We start from the raw sequence: 25,241 nt of genomic DNA, 5'->3' as shown, positions 1-25,241 counted from the left end.
TAATTAATTCAGTTTCATTTTGAAATATTCACAGGTGTTATCTACCTATATGACTCTACTATTTTGCTGAAAGGGAATTTGGGTACCTTCAAGGGGCACCAAAGTTTTAACTGTGGACAGACTACCTAGGTGGATGACAGGCAAGGTTTGGTGAGGCCCAGAGGCTCTGATCAATGTGCAGCATGGACACCTCCTGCAGCACTGGGAGTGGGACAATGGGGCCTGTCTTATGCACAGATGCCCTTGCCCAGCACACCCAGAGACCAGGACCTGAGGTTTCTGGGTCTACATAGAGACCCATGAGGAAGGGCCAGCATTGAATGTCTGGGTGGCACTGAGGTGCACTGAGAAGAGGTTTTCTTGCAATGGCTCATGTTCAGTGCCTACATAGAATGTTCCAATCCACCTTTGTGAACCTGCATGTGTTAAGCCACAGAGAAGCCACACATCATGACCAGATTTCAGTTTGATACCTTGACTTCCTGGGGCTGAACCTCATTGTTCACCAAGTACCCTGTGCCTTCTTTCTCCATCAGCAGTTTGAGAATCCCAAGGTTTCATGAGAAAGCCAGGTCAATCCAGTGCAGAGGACGTCAGAAGACTAACCTTGAGATTCTGTTCATTTCTGACGATTTATGGACCAGCCATGAAAGAAAGTAGCATCTTCCTGTGCCCATCAAGCCTGAATCCCATTCTAGAAATCCAGGTCCCTATGTATGTCTCTATAGAGACACATGTCCGGAAGGTCCTATCCTCGGGGGGCTTCCCTCCAATGGAGCCCCCTGCTGTACTTTCCTTTCCCCATCCACACATTAGGCAATGTCTGAAATTGTGGGCTCTGTGTTCCCTCTAAGGTGACCTTACATCCTGGTTATACCTACAATTGCCTAGAAGTACACTTTTGAAACACACCCAACTAGGCAGCTGTTGGACAGGAGCAGTGAATGAGGCCCTGGTTATACATGAACTTGAAGCCACAACAATGACAGGGGACAGTACAGAACACAAGGATGTTTGGCTGCCTAAAGTCCCTCACTATTGCTGTCAGCTCAGCACAGAGTTGGGAACATCTGCCTGGGTGGATGGTACCCCGGGCATCATAGCTCTCCAGAGGGGCAGGATACAGCTCTATGCTCAACTGGCTCAGCCTGGCAGTGTGAAGCAGCAGGTCACTCAGGGTTGACATAGAGAGGCGGTTCCCATGGATGCTCAAGATCACAAGCTGGGAGCAGCGGCTCAGGGCAGGCAGGAGGGCCTGGAGCTGGGAGTCAGTGATCCCGCAAGCTGCCAAGTCCAGGCTGTTCAGGGTGGTTGCAGTGCTGTCCAGCAGGATTTGGAGGGGCTCCAGACTGAAATCGGTCAGTTTGATGCCCCTCAGTTCCAGGTGTCTGAGCTGTCTGGTGTTTGGATATCGGGAAAGGAATTTCCAGTCAGAATCTGACAGTGGGCAGTTGGTTATTGAGAGGGTCTCCAGGGGGTTCTTCAGGTGCCTAAGGAAAAACCAGACAGTTAGTTCTGAGGAGCAATGTCAAGGAGGGAGAAGACAAATTGGCCCAAACCCAAAGTCACCCTGGTGATCTGAAAATGGTCCACACTTAGGATGCTGCCTTTTGCAGAATCTGGTCATTCACATCACCCCATGTCAGGGTGAGCCTTTCACCACATCTCCTGTGAACAGATGAGTCCACATCTCTGTGTCCCCTCCTCACTGCCAAGCAGAAAGTCACAGGTCTGGCAACAGGAGGTCATGGGGAGTCATGTATGAAGGACAAATTTGGCAGGATGTAATAAAATCCACTGGGGTTAACCCTCTGAGAGGCTCACACCCTATATCCTCAGCAAGATTTCCACCCCTGCTCCTGACCCTTACACCCAGGATCACTACCTGGAGTTCAGAACAGCCTTCCCCAGGTGGGTATAGAGGCAGGTCCTCTACTCCCAGCTGGGGAGCACAGAGCTTCCCTGTTGACAGGTGTAAGTGTGGGGGCTTCCCTCCTTCCAAGCCCTTTTCTCTACCTGCTTTCCACCACCTTCACTGGACAGGCCTCCCACGGAGGGAACATCAATCCCATCCCTAGCTCCTGTCCCTCCCAACTGGATTCCCAGCATGGTGGCACTTCCCAGACTATGGACCCTCCTTTAGGAGTCTGCTCCAACACACGTTATGCGAACTAGCTTCAGGATACAACAGGAACAAAAGGATGGGTTATTTACCTTCCAGTGTCTTATTAACCATGAGAGTGTCAGTGGCTGGTAGGTGCAAATTTCCTGAAATTGTTCTGCAAAGGATGCTCACCCCCCCCCTTACTCACCTCAGCACCTGTTCCAGGTGGCCCTCGAGGAGGAAGACAGCATTGGCACAGAACTTCCGCAGGCAGTCCATCCTGAGGAACTGCGAGGTGAGCTGGGCAAGCAGCTGCTCCTGCTCCTCTTGGGAGGTGTAGGCAGGCACATAGACCTGGGAGACAAGCAGCTTCCTCAGGTTCCTCATCTGGCCCAAGAAAGGAGCACAAGCAGCCAAGGTGGAGGGCGCCCAGGCGCAGTGCACTTCCACCTTCTGGACAGAGTCCAGGTGCAGCAGTCTCAGGACCTTCCTGGTGTGACGGGTGGGTTTCCCAAAGATCTTCAGCCTATTGCAACACAGGTGCAGCCTGTCCCTTCTCTGTCTGACCCACAGGAACAAGTGGGTCAGGAATTCATCCAGGGGTCTCTTTCTGAGGCTCAAGTCTATGAAAACCTTGAAGGGTGGCTTATCTGCCATTTTTGGACCAAGTTTCAATGTTCGATTCTTCTTAATGTCCTCTGGTGAGCAGGCATCAACCATGGCTCCAGACCACATCCTCCAGAAGTTCTGGGGAACATTCCGCAAATCCAGCACCTGCAGTTTCCACCTCCTGCAGGGATGACAGCAGAGTCTCAGCCCTGAGGCCCCTTCCTTCACCTCTCAGCTGCTGCCTCCTGCTCCACCTCTTCCTTCTGTCTCACTTTTCTCCATCCACTTCTGTCCAATCCAGCCTGGTGCCCCCACTTGTACAGACTGAGACAGGGGCAGGTATAGCCTCCTTCATGGGTCACCACAGCTGCCACAAGCACCTCCACATCTGGAAGCCTTTCCCAGATGGGGCTCAGCATGGCCAATACCTCTCCACCCCTCCTTGCTGGCAGCACAGGAAGCCTGTGGTGCACAATTCAGCACCCACTCTCCCTGCCTATACCCATCTCTTTCCTGGCACCGAGGGTGCTCCCTTCCAGGCCACCTAGGTCCCCCTCACCTGGGGTGATCCTGCTGGGCAAGCAGCATGTCCAGCCCATCCAGGGCCACTTGGATCATCTCAAGCTGTGGCTTCCTCATCAGGGCCCCCAGGGGCAGGCGGGTGAAGGGCCAGGCCTGCACCATTTTCTTCAGGACCTCAGTGTGTCCCCTGCTGAAGGCCTCCACAAAGAGTGGTGGGAAGAGCTCTATGGGCAGGTCCTCCAGATCCAGGACAGCCCTGGAATTGTTGCTCAGCAGGCTGCGCCCTGCCAGTTCCAGCAGTGTCGGTGGGGACTGGATGCTCATCCTGGGGAGTCTGAATGAAGAACAATCCTGGAAAATGGTCCAGGGAAAAGGTCACTATCCCATCCATTGCCAGCCTCTGGGAAGGGGGTACTGGGAAGTCTATAAGCACACCTCACCCTTATGGGGGAAAGCTTTTGGATTATTATTTTGTCCTTTTAAAAGGGGAATTGGAGTGTCATGTGACCTAAACAGTAGGCTCCTAGATTCAACAACTATATGGCTGGAAATGGACTTGCCCTCATATGGATGAAATTCATTTTATTTTTTTTTAAATGAGCATTTATAAAGCATGTGCCCATATTATAAAACACTTGGAAATTACAACAGAGTCTCATGGATATCTGTTACACATGTGAGATTCTGCCATCTTAGGGGGATGTTGAAGAGAACAAACAGATCAGAACAGAGTCTGTGAACTGTTCCATGAGATCATTTGAAGCTTTTGGTTTAATTTGTTTAAACAAATTATAAAAGTACAAAACCACCTAGGCCATACAGTATACTCTTTTAGGGGCCGATATTGGCGACTGAATTTAGGACACTCAACCACTGAGCCACTTCCCTAACCCTATTTTGTATTTGAGATGGAGACAGGGTCTTACTGATTTGTGTAGCATTTCGTGTTCTGAGGCTGGCTTTGGACTCTAGTCCTCCTGCCTCCTCAACCTCTTGAGTTGGTGGGATTATTGGTGTGTGCCACCACACCCAGCCAAAGAGTATAATTTATAGGCACACAATATAAATATTTCCATCATCAGAAAATAGAATTGCAATCAATTAGAATGAAATAGGAATCCAATCTCCTTGGTGAAGAAAGTGGCTGGGGCTCAAACTGGGCTTGATCCTCAGCAGCACATAAAAATTAATAAATGGTGACCTGGGGATATACCTCTGTTATTAGAGTGCTTGCCTCACATGTACAAGGCCCTGGGTTCAATCACCATACCACCAAATAAATACATAGATAAATAAATAAATTATATTGTCCATATAAACCTTAAAAAACAAAAATTAAACAAATCAATAAAGTTGGGCTTGTGATCCTACACCTATAATCCCAGGGGCTCTGGAGACTGACACAGGAGGATCAAGGGATCAAAGCCAGCCTCAGCAAGAGCAGGTGCTAAGCAACTCAGTGAGACCCTGTCTCTAAATAAAATACAAAACAGGGCTGGGTATGTGGCTCAGTGGTAGAGTGCTCCTGAGTTCAATACCCGGTACTAAAAAAAAAAAAAAAAAAAAAGAAAAAAAGAAAAGAAAGGAAAGTTAAAAGTGACATAAACTAAAATGGAAATCCTAATATTCAGCATAAAGGCAAAACCACACTGAGAGGCAAAATCGAAGGCCTATGTTGGTTCATGAGAAAAGACAGGAACAAAATTGTTCCTGAATCCACACAGGTGAGGAGGGAAGGCGCTGTTCCTTAGGCCAGTGAGGGACTTACGATATCTGGCCAGGTGTGCAGGTGCTCTGAGCTTCAGCAGGTCAGGATGTGTCTCCTTAGGCTGCAAGACTCTTGTGCTTCTCTTCTGGCTCTGCAGAAGCTTTTATGGACCTCTCTGGCCACGCCCCCACCTCCATCTGATTGATCAGCATCCAATCAGAAAGCAGTATGTGATCAAATTCCCCAGTCTCCGCCCACTTAATCATGATGGGATTTTCTTCCTTGCATTAGTTCATTGAATCTGATGGTCATGCAAGAGCAGCAGAATCGGAAGATATGAGAGTCAGTGATGCCTTTGTCCATGCACTCCCCACAGTGGACTCAATTTTGTCCATATGTGACCTTCCTGTTTCTACTGTGAGACGTAAAAGTATTTAATCCCTAATGTAAGAAAAACATTACTGGAAAATACCTTTCTACAGGGATCTTAGCCATATCAAAATTATTTGAAAAAAAATAATTTTCAAAAATATTTTGAAAATTCCAGAGAGAAAACAGCTTTTTGAAGACAGTAGTGTCATCCACAAAGATTACAGAATGGAAACCATGTTTCCAACAGTCACACAAGTGTCAAGTTAACTTGCAGCAAATCTGAGCACACTAAGGGAGGTAGAGCACACAGGAAGGTAGAATCAGTCTTCTAGACTTAGGGCAAGATTTCTTCTGTCTCTTTGTACTGGGGATGAAACACATTCATTAGCTCTTCCACTGAGCCACATCCCCATCCCTTTTTATTTTTTGCTTTTATTTGGAGACAGAGTCTCACTAAATTGCTTAGGTCCTCCCTAAGTTGCTGAGGCTGGCCTCAAACTTGCCATCCCCCTTCCTCAAGTCTCCTGAGTTGCTGTGATTACAGGCAGGGACCACCATGCCCCATCAGACTTGGGAAAGTCTGAAAGCCACTGAGGGTGGAAGCGGTGGGCAACTTGGGATGTTGGAGAGAAAGACACAGGGTTGGACAGCAGGTGTCCTTGACTTCAGGGAGGCCACCAATTAGAGAGCCTTCCTTCAGAATCAGGGACTTCCCCAGGGAACATCTCCCAGAAAACCTTGGCCACAGGCACTTTCCAAGGCCTTTAGCCTGGGAGAAGAACAGAAGCAAAGGAAAATTTCAAGAGTCTGAGTAAAATGAAATTCTAAAATTGAGGAAGGAGAGACAGAAAGAGATGGAATGCTTGGATGAGCCATGTGAGGTGAGCACTTCCAGGGAACCTGTAGAAGGAATGGTTTGATGGGTGGCTGTTAGACAATTGCATTTCTGTTTTTTCGGTCTGTCTTTGTTTTAGTCAGCTTTATGGTGCTGTGACTAAAAGACCCAACGACAACAACTACAGAGGAGGAAATGTTTATTTGGGTGGCTTGGTTTCAGCGGCCTCAATCCAGAGACAGCACCTCCAAGTTGAGACTGAACATCATGGCAGAAGTGTGTGGCAGAGGGAAGAGGCTCACATTACCAGAAAGCAGAGAGAGAGAGAGAGAGAGAGAGAGAGAGAGAGAGAGAGAGAGAGAGAGAGAGAGATGGCCACTTGCAGATACAAACTCTACACCCATATTCACACCCTAAAGATCAGCTTCCTCCAGCCACAGCCCACCTGCCCCCATTATCCCCCAGTTAATCCCACCAGGGATTAATTCACTGGCTAGGTTAAGGCTATAAACCAATCATTTCTCCTCCAAAAACATTGTCACATGTGAGCTGTTGGGAGACACAGCATCTAAACCGTGATGGTCTTTTGGGGTATCTTGTTGGAAAATATCCCTGCTCACATCACATAATCATATGTTAGTTGGATAATTACAATTGGCTAAGGTTATATTTGGTTTCTGTTTCACATAATAACTTGCCACAAATGAAACACATTTAATTTCATGTGTGTGTGCAGCTATATAGGATTAAGGCTACATCCAACACTGTCTCTGGTTTTTATGCTCTACAATATTTGAAATCTACTCTCTGATTTAATTTTAAGTTTCTCTGGAATTTGTGTGTCACCAGCTGAAAGGGTGAACTCATGCCACAGCCCTGACTTCTCTTATTACCCCTGACTTGGTGCACAAGGCAGGTCAAAATGACAATCAGCCTAAGTCACAACAGACAGTGGCTCTCCAAAGGACAAGTGTAGTCAAACATAATAGGGCAGGAATGCAGGACACCTAAAGAAAGATGAGTCAGAGCCCCATCCAGGAGGCAAAGGGAGACAGGGTGTCAAAGGCAGCTTTGAATCAATTATCACTGGCTCCACAGATTCAGTACCAAGGGTGGCCTCAGTTCAAGGACAATAGGTGGTGTATGGCCAGGTGTCCTCTTAGAAAACATGGGGGGGATGAGGGTTTGGGTGGATTTGATGCACAGCTGAGGTTGGGGCTGACTGGTTTGTGATAGTTCCTGCCATCAGGCAGGGCTGCCCAGGGACCTTCCCTTCCCAGCACCCTGCTTCCCCTTCATCAGGATTTGACACAGTTACTGCCTGTTGATTTGAGCACCATTTATGTTTCCCCCTTGGGATGAAGATTTTTTTCCTCTGGATGTATCACATAATGGTTAGGGTTTGATTCTATCTCAGTGCCAGGATAGACTTTTCCTGGTTGGTCCAGTCCCCCATTGGAGGGAATTAATAGATGACTAGGAATCAATGTTGAAACTCATTGAGCCACATTTGAACAACAAGGTGGGTTTGGAGGGAGTGGCTCTCAGAGTCCCTCCACCAGGAAATCACTGTTAAATTCAATTTTGCTCATTCATTAGGCCTTGGGTATCTCATCTCCAAGCTGCAGCCTTTACTATTCTATGAAGAGTTAGACTTTTGCAGAAATTTTATGAGTACAGGTGATCATTTTTAAAAAAATATTTAGGCCCTGAATTTATGTATTTTTATTTTTTATTTTTTGACACTGAGGATTGAACCCAGGAGAGCTTTACCACTGAGCTACATCCTCAGATTTTTTTTTTCATTTTTATTAATTAATTATTTAGTTAATTAAATTTTTCATGAATTTGGTTTGGGTACCAAGGTTTGAACCCAGGGGAACTACACCACTGAGCTACATTCTGAGCACATTTTTTAAAATTTTTTTTGAGACAGGTTCTCACTAAATTACTGAGACAGGCCTTGAATTTGAGATCCTTCTGCCTTAGCCTGCTAAATAGATGGTGTTATGGGGAGTCCCTCCAGAAAGCACTCTAAGTCTGAATTTCAAATCAAAAGAGAGCTTTACTTACCTGACTAGGGACTGTCACCCACCACAGAGTCTCAAGCTCTGTGAGAGGACAGCAGCTTCCTGATCCATCCAAAGACATTATAAGCACAAAATCCACAACTCAGTGACTTGCTTATCCTCATGTAAGCTAGCCAATCATAGAAATTAAAGCGTTAATAAGTGGGGCCTCTGGGCTCTAGGCAGGATCAAAATTTTCCAGTCAGCAAGCCAGCACATTAGCCTTGTAGTTCAGTTGAGCATGGTCCTGGGTTCAAGCAGGTGCTAGACAGTCACATCCTGAATTTGGGTGTGGGTCATCGGGATGAGAATCTACTTCAGTCATGTAGACCCACAATAGCATCAAACCCAGGATATAGCTCTCCACATCCACCAGTGCATCCTGAGTAGGGTACAATTTGTGGTGTAAAAAGTACAGAAATGCATTTGTTTTTGAATAAGAAAACAGCTGTCATTTCAGTTTCTCAGAAACAGCTCTTATAACAGTCTTTCATAGGAGGCAGCAAAATGGATTTTCAGGCCTGCCTATGAGTGTTCTTGCTTTATAATTGTCTTATCACAATTTTCAAGATTTTATATCCATCATCTGTATTTTTTACTAATCTGGAACCCATAACTGACAAATGTATTGATTGTATTTATCACTTCACACCACAGCAGATGGGATTAAAAGTGTTCACCTCCACACCCTGTTTTGAATTCCAATTTTGAAAAGATAGAGCATTTGCCTAGCATGCATGAGGCCCTGAGTTTGAACCCTAGCAACAATAAATAAAGAAATGAATAAATAAATGCATAGATTGATAGATAGACAGACAGATAGATAGATGTTAGACCTGTGTTCAAGTAAACTTGTTAGTGGTTTTTGTCTTCTTAATCAATTAATCTGATTTTAGTTATGTTCAGGGCAATAATCCAAAAGATAACTCTTTTTATTAGAGAGAGAGAGAGAGAGAGAGAGAGAGAGAGAGAGAGAGAGAGAAAATTTTTTAATATTTATGTTTTTATTTTTTGGCAGACACAACATCTTTATTTGTACATGATGCTGAGGATCGAACCCAGGGCCGCGTGCATGCCAGGTGAGCACGCTACCACTTGAGCCACATCCCCACCCAAATGATAACTATTGATGCTAAACATTTAGAATCGTCATGGTTAAAAATCTGTTGGGAATTTACGATAACCAGTTATTAACAAGGTGATTTGATTGGCATACATTTTAATATAGTGTCCAGAATTATGTCTAAAATCAAATGAGATTTTTTATGAATTTTTGCCATTTTAAAGCAAATATTAATAACATATCTAAATAAACATAACTTGAAAATGTTATGTCATATTTGACAGGACTTCCCATCATATCAAATTAGGCTATTTGCCTTAATGTCTCTCTTCTAGAAATCCCTTGAGCAAATATGGAGTTCTCTAGAACATCCCAATGTTAGCTCAAGGTCAAATGACAATGTAGACTTTGATCATAGAGAAGTTAGTCAATAATCTCAAAAGGTTTAAAGCATTTAATGAAACCTGGGGTCCCAAATCATTATAAAAGATAAGTCATTTAACCAGAGTGATGAAAGACATTAAAAGTGAATACAGAAAGTTATGTCCTATGAAATAATACTTCAACTTTTAACAGAGATGATTTTGTTTTCCTTTTCCCATGTAATCAGAGAACTTGATAAAACCAACTTGAAGCCTAAAAACTTACTCCCTCCTCCTCCAGTACTGAGCATTGTACTAGGGGCCAACTGCCCAGTTTTCTTTGGTTTATTTTGAAACAGGCTTGAAAAATGGCCAAGTCTGGCCTGAATTTTGCCATCCTCCTTCCTCAGGCTCCTGAGAATCTGGAATTACAGGCATGGCCCACCTCACCTTGCTTAAAAGAGCAGCTGTTTGAGAGATGTTCAACTGGAACATTCCACGTGGAAGCCCTTACTGTTTTTAATTGTCTTCGGAATCATTGCCCACCAGTTTCAAAATGTGCTTGAGAATGAACCATAATAGACTCCACTGCAGTGCAGAAGCAAGGCTCTCCTGGAGTTTCTTGGAAGTTGCAGGTCCCATTCTGTGTTTTATTAATCTCTTGAGAGCCAATGATAGAAATCCTATGATCTTCTTTGGAAAGTTAGGAGTTTAGAAGCCATTTTTTGGTGTAATGTTGTGGTTTTGGCAGAGTCCTCCTGAAAGTCTATTATCAACCTCTCAAGCTCAAGGACCTTCTCCTGCAGGGTCCCCTGCCCTCCACTTTTGTGAGGATTTGGTACATCAATTTCATTTTGATTCTGCAATCTTTCACAGTAGCATCATCAGCTGGGACATTGTGATCACAGAATATTCTAAGCCATTACATGGTCAGTTTTGGCTCCCTTGAGTGGTCTGAATCTGATGGCAATCACTTGGCATGCATAAGGCTGCTGGACTGTGTGTGTGTGTGTGTGTGTGTGTGTATGTATGTAGTACCGGGGATTATGTACCTGGGGCAGTTTACTACTGAGCTACACCCCCAACACTTTTTATATTTTTATTTGAGACAGGGTCTGACTATGTTGACCAGGCTGGCTTGGAATCTCTGATCCTCCTGCCTCAGGCTCCCAAGTTACTGGGACTGTAAGTGAGCACCTCAGTACCTGGCCATAGAGCATTTAAAACCCTCAAGAGATTACATTGCACCTGGGAGCAGGTGCCATAACTAAAAGAAGAATAATAGCCTCAGACTGCAAAATTCCTCTGGATGAATGTTATACGGATACTCAGACCCTGAAATAACTCTCAGACCACACATTGTCATTCCAATTAAGCCTTTATTGCTGGCCAGCAGCAGACACTCTACTCTCTAAAAGTGACATGGTCAGAATAACATACCACCTTCAGTTATGCCTCATATTTAAGCCAAAAAACCACAAAAACAAGATTTGTGGGTCAACTCAAGGTAAGCAAGCACACTTAATATGTAAAGAAGAGTAGTGTACTACAATTTTATTGATGTTTTTATATCAACCAAGTTTTAGACTCTGTAATGTGGAACAATACTCTAAAATAACAGTTGCTGTTTCACCAGAGGTTTACAAACCTTCATTTGTCCAGTTAGTAGCTCTAGAGAATAAAACTTATCAGACACAATGTAATTAATACTTTAAAGAGTGTTTGTCATTTTAATAGGTAAATCAAACTTTGGTTTATATCAGTACATTAATATTTGCTCTTAGGGAATAACCTTGAATACTTTTAACTATTTGTATTACAAATATAAACAACTTAGTTATAAAAAAAACATTTTAATATTTCTCCTTTATTTATAGATGTTTACATTACTTACTTAGACCCTATTGTTTACTTAGATGTATTATAATTATGTTTTACCACACAAAGACTTTCTTACCTGGAAACATGTTTTTTACTAAATATATTTTTATATTTAGAAGCTTTTAATAATTTTTGATCCATGGATCCCTCTTTGTGTTTATACCTTAAAATAACCCTTATCAATTTCTGAATTTAGATAAATTAATCCATTTTAATAAGAGGAACTATATTTATAGTACTCTAATTGAAATGCAGTTGAAACCTCTTGACTATTTGAATATAGAACTATACCCGCTGGGACTTTTAACTTTTAGTAACTTTGTTTTGGGGATAATGTAAAGTAATTTGAATTTTTTTTTAAATTTACCAATATATGAAAACACCAACAATGCTTAAATATTTTACCTTATGGAATTTAAAAAGTTTGATTACTTGATATTACATTTAATAGTTAACATTTAAACTTTGTAAACCAATCAGATGTCTCTAACAAACACATCCATGGTTAATTTCATATAGGTCAGATCAAATTTACATTTTTTTAAAAAAAAGCTATAAGACAAGTGCATTGAATAGCATTTGTAATTTTTTCCCATTGAAGAAAAATCCTAGAGACAATGGATATTAGACACTGTATAGACATTACCATTTTATTAAATGTTTGATCACCTAGAAACAAAACTCTGCATTAGTAATTTAAAGACATTTTGACTTTTATTTATTCACCCAATTTCAATTGAACCCTTTAAATCATATGAAGCAAAAGTATTTGGATCCATTTTTTCAATATTAATTTCTGAGCTCATATATCAATTTTTAGTACTAAATATATGTAGGCATGGCAATACATGTAGACAGAGAGTACCCTGGTGCCCCTACACAAAACAGACAAACAAAAGCCTTGTAGGTTATTTGTTAAAAACCTATTAGACTGAGAATTAACCCTTGTAAATTGGCCTTAGAACAAAGCAGAATGTAATCAGAAAAACATATTAACCTACGTGTATCAGATCAAAATTATGAATTTAACAATTATAGACTTTCAAAACCCTTCCTGTCCTTCTTCCTGAGGTGGTCCTGCTCATCAAAGGTGAAAAGAATTAAGGGAACATAGACAAATGACAGGGCCTTATTCCTACCTGAAGGAACTTCCCAAAGAGGAACTCCATAGGTCTTCTCAGGAGAGTCACCCAGGTTGGGGTCCCATTGTATGTTAAATATGAGAGTCCAGTCTCCATAATCCACTGAGGTGGGAACTGTGAGTTCTTTGGGAAGTTGGGGAGCAGAAGATATGTGTCAAAGGCAAGTGTCTCTGATATGACTTGGATATGTGTTAATGCAAGAGGTGAAATGATCAGATCATGAGAGCTATAATCCAATCAGTGGATTAATCCATCAAATGGATATATTTCTGTGTGTGTGAGTGTGTGTGTGTGTGTGTGTATATATATATATATATATATATATATATATATATACATATATTCTGTTAATTAGCATGTTTTAAATCCTAGATAACTATTGACAAAAGGCAGTTTCAGAAGCCCTCTCTGGCTGCTAAGGTCCTCTGACAATGACTAGTTTTAGCTGGGTTTCCATAACCCAGGTAGGTGACATCCCAACCAGAACACAATTCAACTTTCCTCCTCAGGGGTTTTCCTGAATCTTCTGCAAAGCTTTTGTTTGTCCAAGGCTTTTTCCAAATCCAAAGAGTCCTGTCCTTTCTGTCCTACAGTCTTTCAGTCTGATACCTTGTCAGGACTCTTGAGATAATCTTATGACCCAAGCCACTGGAGTGAACAAAGGTGTGGGGGGATGACCAGAATGTTTGGCTGGGAGGTACCCACAGAAGGAACATAGGAGTCCACTCATCACCTGGAACTAGGGGAGAGCAGGGAGCTGGGGCTGGAGAGGTGGCCCCAGGCAGGGCTTGCTAAGTGGCAATTGGCAGGCTTGGGCAGGGTTGGAACATGGCCTGAGGTCTGTTTCCATTTCCAGAAGGCTGTTGAGAGGACCATGCTCCCTAGAGGGAATTAACAAGAAACAGAGACAGCATCAGAGGAATCATTGCCACCAAGGTGAAAAAGACTGGCTTGCACTTGAGTGACCATGAGCAGCTTGGCAGATCCTGGAAGTTGCCCTGGGCAACTTGACCTGAGGTTGCTCTTTTGCACCACAAAGAGGAGTAAAGCTTCTCCTGGCTAGGGAAGAAACCTACAGTGGCAAGGGTAGTAAGACTGGCCTTGGGGGGAGTTGGGGAGTTGAGGCCCTCGGTTCCCAGAGGCCACATGCAGCCAGGCTCTGCTTGCAACAGGGATCACAGGAGCTCTAGTCCAGGAAGAAACAACACCCAACAGGAAAGCTAGATTCACCAACAAATAGGGTCCAGTTTTCTACTTTTGTCTCCCCATTGCCCTCCAAGATGCCTCTACCCAGGTACACCACCAGCCCCTACACACCTTCCAATAACAAAAACAAACAAACATAAAATCACTATTGGGGGTGGGGGAGATTGGTTTTGAATTAATTTTCATGGCTACTCTCCACAGTCAGCGCCAATCACAGAAAAGTGTAATCTGAAGCAAGAACCACCTAAAAATCAGTGTTAAAAGAGCCAGTAGGGGGCAGGCTTGTCCCAGTGTGTCCCCTTTCCTATCAAGTGACTTTCTACTGCTGGGTTCTAAATCCAGATGTCATTGTGCTCAGTAGAGGGAATGGGCAGCTTGTGGATGGACTCTGCCTTAGGTCAGGGTTGTCCATTTGCCCTTAGCTGTTGTTGTTTTCTTGCTCTTTTCCTCCTCCTCCTCCTTATTCTCCTTCTACCCCTCTTTCTCCTTTTCATTCTTTATCTTCTTCTTTTTTGGTACTGGTGTTTGAACTCAGGGTACTTAACCACTGAGCCACATCCCCAGCTCTTTTCAATTTTTATTGAGGCAAGGTCTCACTAAGCTGATAATGGCCTTGTTAAGTTGCTGAGACTGGCTTTGAACTTGTGATCCTTTCTGCATCAGCCTCCTAAACCACTGGGATTATAATCATGGCCCACCACATTTTATGCTGAGACAGGATCTCACTTTGTTCTCCATACTAGTCTCAAACTCATCATCATCCTGCTGCAGCCTCTTGAATAGCTGGATTACAGACAGGTACCAACATGCTCCATTTAAATGTAAGCAATGCTAAAAGCCACATATAGTATTTGAGAACATTTGCAAGTAAGAGATGGAAAATGCTAACTCTGAGATGAGGCTCCATTGTCATGTGTATCTTGTACATGTGACAGCGTGCCACTTTGGAGTGGAGTCATGAGAAAGAAATAGATCAGAATAGATTCCAGCTTATAAAAAATATTGTGTCATTCCAGGTTTGGTGACCTGCACCTGTAATCCCAGCTTCCTGGGAGGCTGAGGCAGGTGGATTAAGACTTCAAGCAATGCCCTTGGCAATTTAACAAGACACTGTCTGAAAATACAAAATGAAAATGCCTGGGATGTAGCTGCAGCAGATCATCCCTGGGCTTCAATACCCGGTAAAACACACCCACACATATTTGCAAAGGGGAAATAAAGAAATTTAGAGCAGTGTGGTGGCACGTGTCTGTAATTCCAATGACTTGGGGCTGAGGCAGGAGGATCAAATTGCTTAAGCAATGATTAAATTGCTTCAGAAATTTAATGAGACCCTAAGCCACTTATTGAGACCCTGTCTCAAACTGAAAATATATACATGAAAAGGAGATGTAGCACTGTGGTGTAGTGCACCTGGATTCAATCCCCAGAACCAAAACCAAAACCAAAACAAAACAAAAAATACAACAGAAAAAGGAAAAGAAAAACAGAAGGAAAGAAGTTTCATATGATCTAAACCAAAGCAGAAATCAAAACTATTGGGATGAAGGGAAACTGCATGTGGAGACACTAAGTCCAGACCTCTGGTCATTTGAAGAGATAGAAATGTGATATTCTCTTTGCATCACAAACTATGTGCCACAATTTTGTGTTTCTTTTTTGGTATTGGGGACTGAACCCAGTGGTGCTCTACCACCAAGCTACATCCCCACCTCCTTTTATTTTTATTTTGAGACAGGATCTTGCTAACTTGCTGAGGCTGGCCTCCCACTTGTGCTTCTCCTGCCTCAGCCTCTGGCATTGTTGGGTTTGCAGGCATGTGCTACCACTCCTTGGCTGTAGGTCACTAGGGAAGACTGTCTGAGTCTAAACCCTCTAAAGGTTCTGTTTTGAGCTCAGTTGCCCTATACCACCAAAGCACTTGTTTTCAAATGCTCTGTTCTCATCCCTGATCCTAATGTAATAATGATGACACAGTTTTGAAAACATGGAAGAGGAATGTTTACTATTTTGGTAAAAAAAAAAAAAAGATGGTCTTCTGTCCCAAAGGCTGTCATTCTGCCTATCAGAAGAATATTATTATTATTTTTTGCTTGATTTAAAAAAAAATAAATGACAGCAGAATGCATTATAATTCTTATTACATGTATACAGCACACTATTTTATATCTCTGGTTGTATATAAAGTATGTTGACACCAATTCTTGTCTTCATACATGTATTTGTATAATGATGTCCATTACATTCCACCATCCTTGCTAATCCCCTGAACACATATTTTCCCTCCCACTCCTCTGCCCTATCTAGAATTCATTTATTCTTCCTATGGTCTCCCTCCATACCCCACTATGAGTCACCCTTCTTAAAGCTGAGAAAATATTTGGCATTTGTTTTTTTGCGGGGGATTTTCTAACTTCACTTAGCATTATCTTCTCCAATGCCATCCATTTACCTGTAAATGCCATGATTTTATTGTCTTTTAATGCTGAGTAAAATACCTTTGTGTATATATGCCACATTTTTTTATCCATTCATCCAATGAAGGACATCTAGTTTGGCTCCACAGTTCAGCTATTGTGAATTGTGCTGCTATAAACATTGATGTGGCTGTGTCCCTGTAGGATTCGTTTTTTAAGTCCTTTGGGTATAGTCTGAGGAGAGTAATAGCTTTGTCAAATGGTAATTCCATTCCCAGATTTCCAAGGAATCTCCATACTGCTTTCTGTAATGACTGCAATAATTTGCAGTCCCACCAGCAATATATGAGTGTGCCCTTTTCCCCACATCCTCGCCAACACTTATTGTTGTTTGTCTTCATAATAGCTGCCATTCTGATTGGAGTGAGATGATATCTTAGAGTAGTTTTGATTTGCATTTCTCTGATTGCTAGAGATGATGAACATCTTTTCATATGTTTGTTGATTGATTGTATATCCTCTTCTGAGAAGTGCCTGTTCAGGTCCTTGGCCCATGTGTTGATTGGGTTACTTTTTTTTTTTTTTGGTGGTTAGCTTTTTGAGTTCTTTATATACCTTAGAGATTAGTGCTGAACAGGTTGTTTTTAGAGGTGATTCTGATAAATCTAGATTAGAGAGAAGAAACCAGGAAGGAGAACATCAGGGACAAGAAGATCACAAGGAGGAAGTTAGGGAGAAGACTTGGGGGAAAGAAAAAAAAAATAAGATTCAAAGCCACAAGGGATTTAGTGAAAGCATCAGCAAACCCCTGTTACACACTGAACCACATCCAAATTCCACCTTTTGTGGAGGGACTGGGGATTGAACCCTGGGCTACTTTAACACTGAGCCACATCCCTAGTACATTTTATTTTTTATTTTGAGAGGGGTTATCCATAACTTGCTCAGGATGACCATGATCTTGCAATCATCTTGCCTCATATCCTGAGTTGATGGAATTATATGTTGTGCCACTGTGTCCACTGCAATCCACCATTTTTAAAACTACCCACCCCAAAATTTTATTCAGCAAAAGAACAAGGTACCCAAGTCACTTTTTATTTTTCTTCTCTTTTTTTCCCCCCTTTGTTACCAAGAGTACAACCTAAGGACCCAAAACCACTTAGCCACAGTTCTAGCATTTTTTTTTTAAGTTCAGTAAATACAAGTTATAGGAAATGAATAGTTTAATTATACAACATGTTGGGCAATTAGGCCTTTCCTATTAGTTCAGTTCCTGATTTCTGAAGCTTATTGCTTTGAGGTAAGATGAAACATTGAACTGTTTCATTGAAAAATTAGTAGAGACACAATTCCCTTCATTATTGAAATGTAGGCACTGAATGAAATTTACCAGGGGCATTTTGCTAGTCTTATTTGTCTCTCAGAAATGCCCTTGTTGTCCCTAGGGGTGTAGGTGTTTTTGTGCTGACATCAAGCAGATGTCAGAGCTGTGGTGCTTCTAATTCTCAAGGCTGCTCTTCCTGGTTCTTCGGTCATCTTCTGTATCTGATGTCTCTGTTTGCTTCTACCTCTGCTCACACTTCTGTGCTATTGTGTCTCTCATCTGGGCTCTGAGGCTGTAGGGTCTGGATCTTTGGACCCAATCAACCTTGGATTGAACATGGTTGAAAATAAGTTTGTCTGTGCTGAATGTGTAGAGTCTTTCTTCTTCTCATTATTCTCTAAACTGCACAGTGTAAACTGCTATATAATATTCCCATTGTGTTAAATGTTATAAGGAACCTCAAGATGGTTTAAATTACACTAGAGGATGTGCACAGGTTATATTCAAACAGTGCATCATTTATACATGGACCTTGAACATGTGTAAAGTTTGGTATACAAAGGGGGGCTGGAGTTCTGGAATCAATTCACTATGGATACTGAATGAAGGCTGTACTTGGCCTTTGGCTAGGGAGTATAATTTTCACATATGATTTTACACTCTAGGTCACTTGAACCCTACATATTTACACACATCAAAATCATTGGTTTTGTGGTGGGCACCAGGGATTGAACTCAGGGGAACTCGACCACTGAGCCACATCCCCAGCACAATTGTGAAAATATTTTAGGGACAGGAACTCCCTGATGAGCTTAGTGCCTTGCTATTCCTGAGGCTGTTTTGAATCATGATTTTCCTATCTCAGCCTCCTAATCCACTGGGATTACAGGCATGTGCCACTGTGACTGGCAACCATGGTTCTTAGTATCAAAAACTAACCCAGGTACATTTAAGCAGAGAGAATGTACAGTAAGCATGTTGTAAAGCCCACAAGATTATTGGCAAAGTTAGGACAATGCTGTGGAAGTGGGCAGGGTCCAAGGGAACCTGGCTAGTGTTGGGATGGGTGAAGGTGTGACATCTGCAGTGGCGGGGAGAAATAAATCATATTCACACACTAATGCATTTTTCAATGCTTTATTCACTCAAATCACTCAATACTATTTCATTGTATAGGTTCTTAATCAAGAAAATGATAATCCTTAATGTTGGGCACTGCAATACACATAATCAATTCAAAACTAAAAATTCTAAGTTAACTCTGAGCACAGCAAACACTTAATCATGCCAGACTCATTACAGACATTCCCTCTGCATGCTCAGCTCAAGTGCCAGGTTTAGAGTCTCAAGTCTTAGGGTTGAAGTCCGGCAGATTCTCACTCATTCAGACCACAGTGATCAGGTCAGGAATCGATGGAGGCTTCTCCTGGGCTGCATGTGACAGCTGGTTGAGGAGACAGTCTTAAGAGGAAGTCACCATTCTCACCAGGGTCAAGATGTGGCTGTAGAGTTTGAGAGCAGTGAGGATGAATGAGAGGATCAGACAGATAATGACAAGAGTTGGGATATTAGTGCAGGACCTCATCAGACTCTCCAGCATGTGGCCATGAGTGCAGCTGGCTCAATGTCTGTTCACTTGCTCCGTCATTTCTACTAAATGTTGGGGCTCTGCTCACCTTTTCAGTCCCTATCAGCTATTACTGTGTTTCTTAGTGACATCTTACATTCCCTGGTCATGAACTCTGGTTTGACAATTTCTGCCCTGACCTCTCACCTCTGACTCCCATCAGGGTGAAGGCAAATGACCATGACTGCACTCTGAGTTTCCACTGGGTTGTGGACAGAGACTTGTCTTTATCAGGCTGTGCCTGATTCATACTAGAGGGCTCTGGAGGCTGTCCCTGGTGGACCTGCAGGTTCATTTTCAACTGGAATTACTCAGGCTTAGGCCATTTTTAGGTTAAGGCCATCCTTACAGCAGCCTGGACCACAGGTAGGAACCCCAACAGACATCCTGATTAGGACCTGCTGCCAGGTGACATAGCACATTGGGGGCACAGGTCACACCTTAGGCATTAACCCCAAACCACATCAGGAGGCAGAAAAATACATTTGACTTTATCATTCCTATCAACTGATGGTGGACCCTGCCTTACTTGGAGACTCCCATGTTGGGTGGGGAATTCCTTGACACAGGAAGGGCTTTCATTCAGAGGCCAACTAAACTACACCTCAGCTACAAACAAAAACTAAAACATATTACCTATGTCTATATGTGTGTATGCACCATCCCTAACTTATTCTATTACCCCTGAAGAGTCTTGCTGGCCTCCCTCACCAGAGTTCTTGAGAGTTCAGAGAAGGGGAACATGATGGAGATGTAGAGACTGCTCTGTAACTCTGGGTTTGGGTGTTACCTGATGGGCTGGAACAGCCCACCCATTGCTTTATTTGGTGAATCATATTCTATGGAAAAGCCTTTGTGTATCCCCCATAGAAAAATAAAAACAACACACAGTCACTCTCTCCTTCCAGTGTGGAAGCAGCACTCTTAAGATCTCAGAACTGGCCTGCCCTTGCATTTCAAAATTGTTTCTGTGCTGTCTTGTTTCCTGGTGTATCTCACAGCCAGCTTTCTGCATGAAGGGAACACAGCATATCTTCCAGTGCACAGCTCAGGTGAGAGTAAAGGCTCTTGAAGATGTTGGATCTAATGGGAAGTCAGCCCTTTTTATATTTTATTTTGAGACAAGTTCTCACTAAGTTGTCTAGGCCCTTGCTAAGTTGCTGAGGATAGCTTTCAATTTGCAATCCTCCTGCCTCAATTTCCTGAGGTATTACATGCATACAGCAGTGTGCCTGGCTTACATAACAGGGATATTTAAACTTTCAAATGACTAATAGGAAAGTTAAAAACAAAATGGTGAGTGTTAAGCATGGCCAAGTAAGAGGTTAAGGAATGCACAAAACCAGGAGAAGGAAACCAAGGCAACCAAAGCAAAAGTTACAAGGAAAAAGATGGAATCCAGAGTACTGGTATCAGAGCAGAGGGAGGTTCTGTTCAGCTTAAAATGCTCTTTGGTAACTGTAAAAATTTTCTAAATCCCAGAGGAAGCCCAAAGAAAAAAACAAAAATGACGGCATGTTCACAAATGACCAAGAAGGAAATCCAAACTTATCCCAGAAGAAAACACCAACCCACAGAAACAGACTAGAGAGTAAGGGAGGAAAACAGAGAGAAAGATCTAAAGAGAAATCAGAAAAAGAAACTAAAAGCAAATAAGACCAGTCAGAAATAATTCTGTATCTTTCAATCAAAAACCTTGAATGTAAAGGGAATAAACTCCCCAATTTTAAGATGTAAAGTGACTGAATGGATTTTCTTTTTTTAATGGACTCAGTCACCTGCTGTCTACAAGAAAGTCACTTCACCTCAGGACACACACAGAGTGACAGTGAAGGGATGGAAAAGATATTCCACAGGAAGAAAACCAACCTAGAGCAGGAATGGCTAGACTCCTGTCAGATAAAATAGACTACAGATTAAAACACAATAAAAAGAGACAAGGTGATCACACCATGATAAAGGGGTCAATTCAGCAACATGAGATAGCAATTGTACACATACATGTGCCCGACACCGGAGCACCCACATGTGCAAAACAGATATTACTGGAATGCAAAAGAAGAAGTTGACTACAACACAGTAAGAACAGTGGGGGCTTCAACTCCCCCCCTTTTTTGAGAGAGAGAGAGAGAAAAAATGAATTTTAATATTTATTATTTAGTTTTTTGGCAGACACAATCTTTGTTTGTATGTGGTGCTGAGGATGGAATCCAGGCAGCATGCATGCCAGGCAAGCAGGCTACTGCTTGAGCAACATCCCCAACCCAGTCAACTCCCCTTTTCATCCCTGGACAGATCATCTCTGCACACAGTAGACATTTACAGACTGTCAGATCAGGCTCGGCAGGCAGCAACCAAAGTTGACAGATTTAAAAGGGCCACTGAACAGGCTTTATTGAGATATCACTCCCGGGCGGAACTGGATCAGACCCACAGAGGGGACAGGGGAAGGGTCTGAGGAGAAACCGAGTGGAAGCTTGACCGGACTGGACTTTTATGGGGCTTACAGCAGGAACGGAAGGGCTTGGGACAGTAAAAGGTGTCTCTAGGGTCCCTTGTCCCCTTGGAGTTGGTCAGAGGAGTTGGCTGAACTCCAGGTTTGGCCAGGGGGTCCTGCTAATTGGCAGGCATTAGTCAGGAGATCTGGCTGATTTCCGCCTGCATCTGAGTTCAAAGCAGTGCGGGCTGCTTTGTTCTAAGTTGCCATTAAGTCACCACCAAGTGGCTGCCACCGACCTAACAGACAGTGCCTCTACTAGCCTGGATCCCTAGGTGATTATGAAGCAAAGACATAGTTAGGTTGTCTGTGGGAGCTCTTATAACTCTGCAGCCTGGGTAGAGCGGACTTGCTCCTTTAGGCGAGAGACTCCTCACACCTTGGTGTCCAGGCTAGCCTGTATTCTGCCTCAGCCCATGTAGAGGGGACTCACCCCTACAGTCATGAGAACCCTTCCACCTGGATGCCCAGTGGTCATGATAGGGGGCTTGTGTACAGCTGCAGCCAGGGTAGCAGGCACTCGCCCCTCCAGGCGGGAAACCCCTTTCACCTGGGTGTCAGGGGGAGCTCTTATCTAGGTGCAGCCAGAGTAGCAGGGCTCGCCCCTCTAGGCAAGAGACCCCTCACACCTGGGTTTGTATGGGGGCTTCTATAGAGCTGCAGCCAGGGTAACAGGTACTCACCACTCCTGGCGGGAGACCCCTTTCACCTGGGTGTCTGGGGCAACTCATATACCTCCACAAGGAGGGTAGAGGGGACTTGCCTCTCCAGGCAGGAGACTCCTCCCAACTGGGTGTCAGGGGAGCTAGTACACCGCCCCAACCAAGGTAGAGGGGATTCGCGCCCCCAGGAGGGAGACCTCTCCCACCTGAGTTGTGGGGATATTGTATACCACTGCAGCCAGTTTAGAGGGGATTTGCCTCTCCAGGCAAAGACCCCTCCAACTTGGGTGTAGAGGGGAGCTCATATACCACTGCAGCCAGGGTAGAGTACACTCGCCCCGCCAGGCTGGAGACTTCTCCCACCTGGGTGTCCTGGAATCTCTTATATGGCACCAGCCAAAGTAGAGTGGACTCTCGCCCTTCCAGGCGGGAGACCCCTTCTACCTGTGTGTGTGGGGTGAGCTTGTATACCCACGCAGCCAGGATACAGGGGACTCCCCTGTCAAGGCCAAAGACCCCTTCTACCTGTGTGTCAGGGTAGCTTGTATCCTGCCACAGCAGGAGTAGAGTGGACTCACCCCTTCAGGCGGGAGACCCCTCCCACGTGGGTGTCAGGGGAGCTCTTATACTGCCTCAGCCAGGGTAGAGGTGACTCGCCCTTCCATGCGTGAGACTCCTTCCACCTGGGTGTCCGAGGGAGCACCTATACAGCCACAGGCAGGGTACAGGGGACTCTACCCTCCAGGCTGGAGACCCTTGACACCTGTTGACAGGGGAACTCCTATACACAGCAACCAGCGTAGAGGGGACTCTCCTCTCCAGGTGGGAAATCTCTGCCACCTGTGTGTGGGGGAGTTAAGCTTTTATACCCCTGCAGCCAGAGTAGTGGGGACTTGCTTCTCAAGGCAGGAGACCACTCCCACCTGAGTATCAGGGGGAGATCTTATACCACCGCAGGGCACTTTCCCCTTCAGGCAGGAGACCCCTTCCACCTGGGTGGCTGGGGAGCTCCTATACCACAGCAGGCAGGGTAGAGGGAACTCTCCCCCTCCAGACAGGAGACCGCTTCCATCTGGGTGTCAGGGGAGCTTGTATAACGTAAAAGCTAGGGTAGAGGGGACTCACCTGTCCATGCGGAAGACCATTCCCACTTGTGTGTAGGGGGGCGCTTGTATACCACCTTAGCCAAGGTAGTGAAGACTTGTCCCTCCAGGCAGCAGACTCCTCCCACCAGGGTGTGTGGGAGAGCTTGTATAAGGCCACAACCAGGGTAGAGGGGACTCATTATTCCAGGAGGAGACCCCTCCCACCTGGGTGTCAGGGGGAGCTCCTATACCTCTGCAGCCAGGGTAGAGTGGACACACTCCTCCAGGTGAGAGACCCCACCCATCTTGGTGCCAGGGTGAGCTTGTATTCTGCCTTAGCCAGGGTAGAGGGGACTCGCCCCTCCAAGCGGGAGACCCCTCCCACCTGGGTGTTGGGCGGGGGCAGGTATACATCTGCAGCCAGGATAGCTGGGACTCACCCCTCCAGGCAGGAGAACCCTTTCATCTGGTTGTCAGGGGGATCTCTTATCCTGCTGTAGCCATTGTAGAATGGACTCGCCCCAACAAGGCAAGAGACCACTCCCCCCTGGGTGTGTGGGGGAGCTTGTGTATCTACAGAGCCAGAGTGGAGGGGACTCACCCCTTCCAGCGGGAGACACCTCCCATCTTGGTTAGAGGGGGGAGCTCCTATACCACAGCAGCCAGAATAGAGGGGACTCGCCCCTCCAAGCAGGATACCCCTCCCATCTGGTTCTCTGGGAAAGCTGGTAAACCCCTGCAGACAGGGTAGGGGGAAGTCACCCTTCTAGGCTGGAGACCTCTCCAACGTCTGTGTCATGTAGAGCTCCTTAACAGCTGCATCCAGGTTAGAGGAGACTCCTTCCTCCAGGTGGAAGACCCCTCCCACCTGGGTGTCAGGTGGAGCTCATATACCCCAGCAGCCAGGGTAGAGGCAACTAGCACCTCCAGTCGAGAGACACCTCCCACCTGGGAATGGTGGTAATTCCTATACTGCCTTAGCCAGGGTAGAGCGGAAACGCCCCTTCAGGTAGGAGATGCCTAATGCAGTAAAAGTTTCTTTCTCACACCAAAATGTTTACTGCAGATGTGGACAGTTGCTCTCCATGTTCTTAGAATCTAGGATGCGTAAACTTTGTAGCTACTAGGTTACCCCAGGTCTCTTCCATGATTTTGTGGCATGGAAGAGACAGTCTAGAGAGTGCTCACAGCTTGTGATGGTGTCATCCTGGAAGTGACACATTACTTCCTCTCAGGCATAATTGGCTAGAATTAGTCACATGGTCCTATCTACATGTGGACCTAGAAATGTAAGCTTCCCTATTTGGAAGTAAATGAGTCACACAAAAGGAAGCAAGAATGTGAAGAGAGAGCCTACAGAATGGGGGAAAAATCTTTGCTACCTGCACCTCAGATAGAGCAGTAATCTCCAGGATATATAAAGAACTCAAGAAACTTAACACCAGCTGAGCGCGCTGCTGCACGCCTATAATCCCAGCAGTTTGGGAGGCTGAGACAGGAGAATTGTGACTTCAAAGCCAGCCTCAGCAATTGTGAGGTGTTTAGCAACTCAGTGAGACCCTGTCTCTAAATAAAATACAAAATAGGGGTGGGGATGTGGCTTAGTGGTCGAGTGCCCTGAGTTCAATCCCAGTACCAAAAACAACAACAACAACAAAAACAAACAAACAAACAATAAAACTAACTAACACCAAAACCAAATAAATAACCCAATCAATAAATGGGCAAAGGAACTGAATGTACACATCACAAA

At 44.3% G+C, this 25,241-nt stretch overlaps 1 protein-coding gene across 1 annotated transcript; it reads right to left on the bottom strand.

The window, feature by feature from the left end:
- Positions 1-916: 916 nt before the first annotated feature.
- Positions 917-19,539, bottom strand: LOC124081252 (PRAME family member 20-like). The gene is made up of 5 exons (XM_046427465.1): positions 19,392-19,539; positions 13,401-13,548; positions 3,273-3,569; positions 2,313-2,894; positions 917-1,490 (listed from the first exon to the last, which is right to left on the bottom strand). The coding sequence occupies exons 1-5, from the start codon at positions 19,537-19,539 to the stop codon at positions 917-919; spliced, it is 1,749 nt and encodes a 582-aa protein (XP_046283421.1).
- Positions 19,540-25,241: the final 5,702 nt, after the last annotated feature.

Source organism: Marmota monax, unplaced genomic scaffold, assembly GCF_021218885.2.
Source record: "Marmota monax isolate L192 unplaced genomic scaffold, Marmota_monax_Labrador192_F-V1.1 WCK01_AAM20220418_F8-fsc01080, whole genome shotgun sequence".
NCBI classification, from domain to species: domain Eukaryota; kingdom Metazoa; phylum Chordata; class Mammalia; order Rodentia; family Sciuridae; genus Marmota; species Marmota monax.
Note: the sequence above shows the minus strand (reverse complement) of the source record. Positions and strands in the feature narration are given on the sequence as shown.

Excerpts from the sequence above, each read along its gene's own strand:
- LOC124081252 (XM_046427465.1), bottom strand. The coding sequence starts at position 19,539 with ATGAACCTGCAGGTCCACCAGGGACAGCCTCCAGAGCCCTCTAGTATG. Across the intron at positions 13,549-19,391 it reads CACCCTGATGGGAGTCAGAG|GGAGCATGGTCCTCTCAACA; the intron begins GTGAGAGGTCAG and ends AATTCCCTCTAG. Across the intron at positions 2,895-3,272 it reads GCCCAGCAGGATCACCCCAG|GAGGTGGAAACTGCAGGTGC; the intron begins GTGAGGGGGACC and ends TCATCCCTGCAG.